The sequence below is a fragment of the Morus notabilis genome, unplaced genomic scaffold (genome assembly GCF_000414095.1).
Source record: "Morus notabilis unplaced genomic scaffold, ASM41409v2 Scaffold453, whole genome shotgun sequence".
NCBI classification, from domain to species: Eukaryota; Viridiplantae; Streptophyta; class Magnoliopsida; order Rosales; family Moraceae; genus Morus; species Morus notabilis.
In genome coordinates, this window is record NW_010362819.1 from 90948 (window position 1) to 100553 (window position 9606).

Consider the following 9606-nt stretch of genomic DNA (forward strand, 5'->3'; position numbering starts at 1 on the left):
AAGGAGAAAATTAGATGAGTGTAGGGAAGGGGAACATCAGATAAACAGAATACCCGAAGTCTCAGGTCCAGAATGGTAAATTGGCAACGGTGAGCTGTTTTCAACAATATAAGTTTCCATACGTCTCTCTCTCTAATCACACAGAAAGTTCAAGCTTAGCAGCTAATATATCGTTACTCTAATCACACAGAAAGTTCAAGCTTAGCAGCTAATTATATTGTTAAGTTGGACTGTCAATCTGCAAGCCAACATCTATCTACCCCCACCCCCTCCCCTTGAACCTCCCAAAGCAATAATCATTGAACTTGCCAACTTGAGCTTGGCACAATTCTCGTTTATGTATCATATGCTATTCTTTGACTACACATTATTCACGTATTTGGGTCGGGAAGTTCTAAAATAAAAGCTTCAAAATAAAGTCTTCTCATCGAAAGAGCCGGAAAAAAGAGGGTTCGAAATTACCGCACAGTCACATTAACCAGTCTCAAAGAAAGAAACTTTTAAGTGAATTACGAAAAATAGATTTGCCAAATATGGTTACTCTGTAATGGGATTAAAGTGTGCAAAAGAGTAAACTGGTTCACGAAAGCAAAATGATAATGAGAAGGAAAAAAAACGAATGGGTCAAGACAGAAAGGAAGGAAATGAATATTGAATACTAAAAGATCACGACTACTATCTAATTAAAATCGGTTGCCAAAAGGAAGAAAGCAAAGCAAGACAAGCAACTGAAATAGGCATAATGCTAAAACGTAAAGCCATACCAATAACATATGCATCAATTATCGTACTGCCAAAGATGTTGCTATCTAATTAAATTATCCAAATCCAACGTTTCCAAGCCAACAACTTTAGTGCGTAACAATGGCCAAAAACCCTTGCTTGCGCAGATCTTATTTATGTCTTTACTAAGTTTCCCCAAACAACAAGCTATAAAACAACAAAATTAATGCCATCCAAATCACCTATTTTGAGCCACAATTAGCTAGTTCCTTTGAAACCCAACTATGGAATTATTAAGTTCTTCTCCAATTATCAAGAATTCTCAGAATCGTACCCCTTAAAAGATAATAATCAATACCTAATTCCCAAGATTAGTCCAACACAGAATCCTTCCCACGGGTTAAAAAAATCCAAAAGTTTTCAATCCCATATCAATTTACGGCAAAAAAACAAAAAAAAAACAAAAAAATCCAAAAAATTTCCAAATCAAATTTTCCATAAATCGATTACCAGCTATATAGCACAATCGAACTAGTATACACAAAATATAAGACAGAGAAAAAAAAATCACTAGTCACATCAATTCTCTAAAAATTACCTAAATTTAACGAAGCGAGAGCGACAAAGCGCACCTAATCGGAAATAGATTCATTCATTCAATCAAAGAGCGTCGGAGAAATCCTCCATCAATCGCGAATCCCGAGCTCAACCTCGAGCTCGTCGTCGTCTTCAAAGAGCTTGAGAAGACGCGCGTGCTGTTCTTCCCTCTTCTTCTTTTGCCATAGCTTGAAGAGGAAAACAGAGAATCCAATCACCGCCACCAAACCCAGGCACACGATTACGACCTTGATCCCCGCAGAGCTTGCTTTTCTCTCTGATTTTGAATTCGAAGGCTCGCCACTTGCTCCCGCAATGCCTGCAGATACACAATTGATGAAAAGTAGTGTTGATGAGCGATCAGTTTCAAAAGTCAAGCTAAAGAAAAAATCATCTGGAAAAGAGAGAGAAAAAGAGAGACCTGAGACGAATAGAATCAAAAGCGAGAAGAGAAGAGAAGAGAATTGTTCGGATCTTCGGCCATGGAAGCTAGTCATCTCTCTCTGTCTCTGTCTCTATCTCCTTTCGTTGGCTCGTTCTGTATCTGTTCTATGTAAAACGTAAATGCAAATTTCTTTGTGAATTTAGAACCTTTCGTCCCCAAACTATTTGGTAAGTAATAACTTGGTTCCCGCTCTTTTAATTTTTGCAAAAACGACCCTAAACTCTCTAAACCTTTGCAATTGAAGTTTTTCGTTGAAGTCCGTTTAAGTTTTTGGCCAAGCAGACCATGTGTAATTCATGTTCAGTAAAATTACGTTAAAAATTTCAAAAAATATTCTACGAGAAAACTCAATATGGAAGCCATGGTCGGTGATGTTTTGTTTTCAAGTTACAAAATCAATAGTTATTAAATATTGTGTGGGATGGTTTCTTACCAAAAAAAAAAAAAAAATTATTATTACTTATGCCTCTTGAATTTTAGAATTATTTTCAATTTATCTCTTAAATTTTAAAAATTCTCATTTTATTTCCTGAATTTTAAATTATTTCCATTTAATCCCTTATGTAACAATTTTTGTTACAAACAAATAAAGAAAAGAGAATAACACAGTCTCGTAATCTTTTTATTTAGATTTCTGTTAAAAGAACGGATAAAAACCTCATGACCACATTTAACATCCTCTTTTTCAGTCTAATTTTAACAAAAATTACATCGAAATAAGTTAAGTGATAACAATTTAAAATTCATGGAGTAAAGTGAGAGTTTTTAAAATTCAATAGGTAAATTAGAAATGACATTAAAGTTCAGGAGGTACCAATAAGAATAATTCAAAAAAAAAATGGAAAGCAAAACTAAAGCGCCGTTTCGATTGGCTTAAATAAGCTACTTTAGACTTTTTTAGTCTAAAAGCCGCTTTTAAACCTATTTAGATAGACAACCTTATAGTGCTTTTGACTTTTTTAAGCACTTTTAAAATAAATTATTTCCTTGGTGCTTATGAAAAGATTTTTTATTTACATTTTTAACATTTTATTTGTGAACAACAAATTAAATATTTCATACATTTCTTTTTATAACAATAAGTGTTTTTGAATTTTTTGCCCAAATAAGTTCAAAAGTTCTTCTTAGATACAAAATTACTTTTTCAGACACTATTCAAATACTATAAAAAAGTCCCAACTTGTACTTATTTTTTTCTACTACTTAAAATTATAAACACAAACCCTAAATAAGAAACAAGCTTTATTACAAAGTAAATGGTAATAATTAAAAAAAGAAAAAAAAAGGTGAGCTACTGCAAAACCAGCAAGACATATTGATATGCGTTTATGTTTTTATCATATCTGTGAATTACTCATTTGAAGCTTCTAAAACAGAAAAGAAAATAAAATAAAAAAGAAAAATAGAAACTTTTTGGCCCGTTTAGTTCATAAATTTGAACATAAAAGTTTAAATAGTAATTTGAACCTATAAAATAAATAGGCACTTTGTCTTATTAACTGATTATTTTTGTTTTAGGTTGAATGACATTAAACATCCTTTTATTACATTAGTTTTTATAACAGTAAGTACTTTTGACTTTTTTATTAAATAAATTAAAAAACTCTTATTAGATATAAAGTATTTTTTTAGGCACTATCTAAATATTAATAAAAAAGTCTCAACTTATACTTATTTTTTTTACTACTTAAAAGTATAAACGTAAACTATCTCAAACGAGCTCTAAATAAGAAATACATTTTATTAAGAAGTAAACGGTAATAATGTAAAAAAGAAGAAAAAAAGGTGAGCTACTGCAAAACCAGCAAGACATATTGAAATGCGTTTATGCTTTTACCATTTTTGTGAATTACTCATTTGAAGTTTTTAGAAAAAGAAAAGGAAAAAAGAAAAATAAAAACTTTTTGGCCCGGGTTCATAGATTTAAACAGTAATTTGAATCTATAAAATATATCAAATAAAAAAAAGAAAATAAAAGGAAAAATAAAAAACTTTTTAACCCAAATTTATAGATTTAAATAGTAATTTAAACCTATAAAATATACATGTGCATGCTCGCCTATAAAATATATCAAATAAAGAAAAGAACTATAAAATATACATGTGCATGCTCGCCTATAAAATATATCAAATAAAGAAAAGAACAAAAAAAGGAAAAATAAAAAACTTTTTGACCGCATGCACCAGCCGGGAATCGAACCCGGGTCTGTACCGTGGCAGGGTACTATTCTACCACTAGACCACTGGTGCGCTTGTTGGGCTGGCTTTTCAAGTATTTAATTATTGAATAGATGTAAAAGTAATTGCCTCCTTTTATGGCGCCAAATTATTATATAAATTTTCGGGGTTTTGGTTCCATGATTGTTGTTTTCGTAAAACGACAAGTCGTGTAGTTTTATTTGTAATAGAAACTGCAGAGGATGTTCAGGGAAATGATCAAGGGCGAAGAAGAATGTGAGCTTTTGGGGAAATGTGCATATATCATCATTATATATACCAAAATAGTTACAAGAGAATGTTACCTGTACATATGTAGCTATACGGTTTTCTAACAGATACGATATAGTGGAAATTTGTTCAGTAATGTAGATAGTTCTTGATATAAATAGCCGTTTTGTAGCTTTATAATTTAGCTTAATTTTGTTATTACTATGTAGTTTATCATATTAGTTTTGAAAGGATTATTATCATTAGAAGTATACTAACACAACAAATTTATGAGAGTGGAGATGCAATATAGAATTTTCTTAAAAAAATTTAGAAATAGTAAAAATAACATAGTAATTGCTTCCAATAATATTTCATGTTTATACTACAAAAGATCTTCGTAATTATTGTAATTATATTAAAATTTTCTTATATGCAAAGTATTCTAAATTTGGAATATGACTCATACACAGGGCAATCATACTTGGGCCCAGTGATAAGTGATCTTGCGCCGTTACGATGGAATGTAAATGACGTTACGTTAGCGTAATGGTCTCCTCGGAAGTAAAGGCGGGAACTGATTCTAGCTTGAATTCTTGAAAGATATATGCTTTACTTTCCTTGGCACCATCAAAACTATCCAATGGATGTTTTCCTCTTCCTTTTTGCCTATATCAAACATGAATCCCAGCAAACATGTACAGTAGTCGCCAAAAATCTATCCTCAAAGGCCTCGTTTGAAACGTCACCGTTTCACTCCATCGAATTTCATTGGTAATACACACCTCCCTTACAATCTCAAGGATTTAGCTTCATATATATATATATAATTATATATATTTGTGTGTTTTTTACTTGTTTTCTGCTTTACACAGATATTTCTTCAGTTTATCAGTAGGAAAAAATGGCTGGTTTGCTTCACGGGACGCTTTTGGTCACCATTTTCGGAATTGATAGGCTTCAACTTGGTAGCGGATTCAATACCTGTTGTGGGAAGGTGTGTAACTCTTACTTCAAATCAATCCTTTTTTTAATATATATATATATATATATGTGTGTAAGGTCTCTGGTTACGCACTTGGAAAGTGCCTGACCGGAACGGCAGTTGTATAATTCTGCGTAAATCGTGTATATTTATATGTAAATTATGTATATTTACATATAAAGTCGTGTATATTTACATGTTAAGTTATAAGAAACGATAATGTATATTAATCCTCAAAATATGTATTTTTTATAATAATTAGTGAACACATGACATGAAAATATGTATATTAACTGATTTATTGTATTTCATGTTAAATATATACGACTTTACATGTAAATATACATAATTTATACAGAATTATACAACTGCAGTTCCGGTCAGGCATTTTCCAAGTGCTTGACCAGAGACGATTCATATATATATATATATATCTTTTAGTTTTTTTCCCTGTGGAATATGCAGTTTTTGTGCTTGTTTAACATGAATTTAGAATTCTGCCTATGCAAAATATAATATACATGTATATAGTACTCTGGTTTCTTAGTTGTGTATCAAAATTTTGAATAAATCGACACAAAATATGATTTTCTTGAATAAATACACTAAATGAAAACAATAATTAAGTTGTCACATCTTTTAGTTAGGGTCCTTCACGTATTTCAAAGCACTATACGTTTAAGGGGGAAATTTTATTGCATAAGATTTTTGCTATTTGTCTCTAGTTCTGGTAACTCTACCGAATTCAGGAATAGGTAAGTAATTTGTTAGTCAAAAAAGCCAACTCTGGCAAGCTTACTCATGTTTTGATTGTGGTCTGTGCGTGTTGTTATTGTTCACTATCTGTAACCGTGCCTAAATGTGTTAATACAACATAAATGGTGGTTATTTTATTTTCTATTTTCTGGTGTGTTTTACCTAATGCTTTTTTTCCATTTCCTTCTTTTTCTCTCTTCACCTGGGATAATTCGGATTCTTTTGATGCACACAAGTCACCTAGGAAATTTCTTTCTGAAGTCAAGAGAACAGTACTTTTCCGTCCTAAGGTACATAATCTTAAAACTTAATATTATGAAGCACAAAAAATAATAATAATAAAGCACATTTTTCTCTAGAGTACTAGTCAATTATCTACATTAATACTCTTTATTTTGCATGGGAATAATAAAAAAACATCGTGGAGATTGTTGGATCCAAGCTCTATGCAACAGTTGATCTAGACAAGGCAAGAGTGGCACGTACCAGAGTGGTGGACAAAAATCCAAGCCGCCCTGTTTGGAACGAGAAATTCTACATATACTGCGCTCATTTGACATCAGATGTGATATTCACAGTAAAAAATGATGAGCTAGTTGGTGCAACACTTCTTGGAAGAGCTTACCTGCCTGTTGAAGCCATCATCTATGGGCAGGAGGTGGATCGACAGGTTTCGATCTTAGACGAGGGCCGAGACCCGATTGGTTCGAAAATTCGTGTTACGGTGCAGTACATCCGAGCCACTGAAGAAAGTAATCGGTCTTTGGGAACCCAATACAAAGGGGTTCCCAGGACATTCTTTAATCAAAGACAAGGTTGCAGAGTCACTTTGTATCAAGACGCTCATGTTCCGGCTGGTTTTGAGCCACAAATATACTTATCTGGTGGTCAATTATATGAGCCTCAGAGATGTTGGGAGGACATATTTGATGCAATCATCAATGCAAAGAACTTTATCTACATAACTGGGTGGTCTGTTTACACTCAAATAACTTTGATAAGGGATCCAGAGAGGAGAAAAGCAGGAGATGATATCACACTTGGGGAGCTTCTGAGGAAGAAGGCTGATGAGGGTGTCACGGTTCTTTTGCTGGTTTGGGACGACCGGACATCGGTCGAGGAGTTTAAGAAGGATGGTCTTATGGCGACACATGATCAGGAGATCGGAGAGTACTTTAGGAACACCAATGTGCATTGCTTCCTGTGCCCACGGAATCCGGATAACGGGAGGAGCATAGTTCAAGGGTTTGAGATCTCCACCATGTTCACCCACCATCAGAAAACTGTTGTTGTTGATAGTGAAATTAAGGGGTCTCAAAAGAGGAGGGTTGTGACTTTTGTTGGCGGTATTGATCTTTGTGATGGAAGGTATGACACGTTGGAGCATCCGCTTTTCGGTTCCTTGGGCACTACTCACTACAATGATTTTCACCAGCCCAACTTTCCGGGGGCTTCCATAAAGAAAGGCGGTCCAAGGGAGCCTTGGCATGACATCCACTGCAGGCTGGAAGGGCCTGTTGCTTGGGATGTCCTGTACAACTTTGAGCAAAGGTGGAAAAGGCAAGTTGGTAACAAGTTCTTAATTCCTCTTAACAAGCTTGACCAAATTCTAATCCACCCCACACCTAATACTACCTCATCAAGTGATGACACCGAGAATTGGTATGTTCAGCTGTTCCGATCCATCGATGGAGGGGCGGTTTATGGCTTCCCCGAAAACCACAAGGAAGCGACAGAAATGGGGCTAGTCACTGGCAAGGACAACGTCATTGACCGCAGCATTCAGGATGCTTATATTCACGCCATTCGCCGAGCCAAAAACTTCATCTACATCGAAAATCAGTACTTTCTCGGAAGCTCATTCGGATGGAGGTCTTCGGATATTAAGGTTCAGAACATCAACGCTTTGCATCTAATACCTAAAGAGCTCTCACTGAAAATCACAAGTAAAATTGAAGCAAGGCAGAGATTTTGTGTCTACATTGTTATCCCAATGTGGCCTGAAGGTATTCCCGAGAGTGGTTCTGTTCAGGCCATATTGGATTGGCAAAGGCGGACAATAGAAATGATGTATACTGATATTGCTCAAGCTCTTCAACGACAAGGTTTAGATGAAGACCCCAGGGATTATTTGACCTTTTTCTGCCTTGGGAACCGAGAGGAACCTGGGAATTTAACAGAATATAGACCTCCAGAGAGACCAGATCCTAACTCTGATTACAGTAGAGCCCAACAAGCCCGACGTTTCATGATTTATGTTCACTCCAAAATGATGATCGGTAAGCACTTAAACTATCTTCGCATTTTTTTACTAATTTGATATGTGTTGTACTTGGTGTCAAAAATGTTATGTAAGAAATACTTGTCTTTGGCAGTTGATGATGAATACATAATAATTGGATCCGCCAACATCAACCAAAGATCCATGGACGGCGCGAGGGACTCGGAGATTGCCATGGGAGCTTTCCAACCACACCATGTAGCCAGCAAGGAACCAGCCAGAGGCCAGATATACGGCTTCCGAATGGCGCTCTGGCGCGAACACCTCAGCGTGTTCTTGGAGAAGAGCACTTTCAATCATCCTGAAACTGTTGAATGCATCCAAAGGGTGAATCAGATTGCTCAAAGGAACTGGGAACGTTACTGTAGCGACACCTTTAACGGAGACCTCCCGGGACACCTGCTTCGCTACCCCATTGAAGTATCCAAAACTGGAGCTATTACTACTCTTCCAGGGTTTGAGTTTTTCCCTGACAACAAGGCCAAAGTCCTGGGAGAAAAATCTGATTACCTTCCTCCAATCCTCACCACCTAATAGCAGTTGATATATACATACATACATAATTTATTATGTGTGCGTGTATTTAATATATATATATATATATATTTATTTATTTATATAAACACACACTCAAGTTGTTTGAATATTGTGTAATGTGGTACATGCATAGGACATATGTATTTGATTGAATTGTTAAAATGCAGTGTTTCCTCCATTCTTCTGTATATAACTGATGTTGTTTCTTTCCACATCAATATATTGTAATTATAACCAATGTAGAAAGTACGTTAATGGTTGACAATGAACTATTTGGTGTTGCAGCAGAGAGGGAGACAGAGTCGTTCCAAAGTGATAACCAAAGCTTGGCATCCATTTTTCTTTTTCGTCAGAAAAGTGATTTTTTTTAAAAAATTGAAAGAGCTACCACCACCACACCCACATTACTCATGTACCACAGAAAACGTTAAGATCCAATATTTATGTTATGGGGTCCAAAAAAGAAGCCAATTCAAAATGAAGCACTAGTGTTCACAGGAAAAATGTATTATTTGCTAATTATAAAAAGTTTTCAATACTGCTCTGAGCTTCTTGTTAATTCTCTCTCTCTTAACCTTTTTTTTTTTTTTTTTTTTTAATCTGGTTCATTGAGTCTGTCCTTGCACCATTTGTAGCTTACTAAAATGTTGGCAGACTTCTTTGTTTTTGTTCAGGTGAGCCCTTTGCAGATTAATTATAAAATGGTTGACAAAAAGGACAATAGTGGATTAAAAGTCCTTTGGCTCTTGCGGTTTGAAGAATGTGAGGCTTTCGTTTTTCAAAAACAATGTCCATGTCAATGAATTTCCAAAACCATATTACCATTGTGGATGAGAATCACTATTTTTTTTTTTT

General features: G+C 34.8%; 2 protein-coding genes and 1 non-coding gene across 3 annotated transcripts; 1 reads left to right on the forward strand and 2 right to left on the reverse strand.

The window, feature by feature from the left end:
* Window positions 1-1201: 1201 nt before the first annotated feature.
* On the reverse strand, window positions 1202-1920 carry LOC21394886. Its single transcript, XM_010102972.2, has 2 exons — window positions 1742-1920; window positions 1202-1639 (listed from the first exon to the last, which is right to left on the reverse strand). Exons 1-2 carry the CDS (start codon window positions 1815-1817, stop codon window positions 1410-1412), a joined length of 306 nt encoding a protein of 101 aa, XP_010101274.1. The 5' UTR covers window positions 1818-1920; the 3' UTR covers window positions 1202-1409.
* Window positions 1921-3944: 2024 nt separating this feature from the next.
* Window positions 3945-4015, reverse strand: TRNAG-GCC. The gene has a single exon. It is a non-coding gene; the product is annotated as a tRNA-Gly (tRNA).
* Window positions 4016-5096: 1081 nt separating this feature from the next.
* Window positions 5097-8748, forward strand: LOC21394887 (phospholipase D alpha 1). Its single transcript, XM_024168777.1, has 4 exons — window positions 5097-5189; window positions 6170-6223; window positions 6361-8212; window positions 8309-8748. The coding sequence occupies exons 1-4, from the start codon at window positions 5097-5099 to the stop codon at window positions 8746-8748; spliced, it is 2439 nt and encodes an 812-aa protein (XP_024024545.1).
* The last annotated feature ends 858 nt before the right edge of the window (window positions 8749-9606 follow it).

What these genes read in the sequence shown, in the direction of transcription:
- LOC21394886 (XM_010102972.2), bottom strand. Translation starts at nt 1,817, where the DNA reads ATGACTAGCTTCCATGGCCGAAGATCCGAACAATTCTCTTCTCTTCTC. An exon ending in TTTGATTCTATTCGTCTCAG is followed by an intron (nt 1,640 to 1,741) that starts GTCTCTCTTTTT and finishes GTGTATCTGCAG; the next exon opens with GCATTGCGGGAGCAAGTGGC.
- LOC21394887 (XM_024168777.1), top strand. Translation starts at nt 5,097, where the DNA reads ATGGCTGGTTTGCTTCACGGGACGCTTTTGGTCACCATTTTCGGAATT. An exon ending in TCAATACCTGTTGTGGGAAG is followed by an intron (nt 5,190 to 6,169) that starts GTGTGTAACTCT and finishes GATGCACACAAG; the next exon opens with TCACCTAGGAAATTTCTTTC. An exon ending in CAGTACTTTTCCGTCCTAAG is followed by an intron (nt 6,224 to 6,360) that starts GTACATAATCTT and finishes AACATCGTGGAG; the next exon opens with ATTGTTGGATCCAAGCTCTA.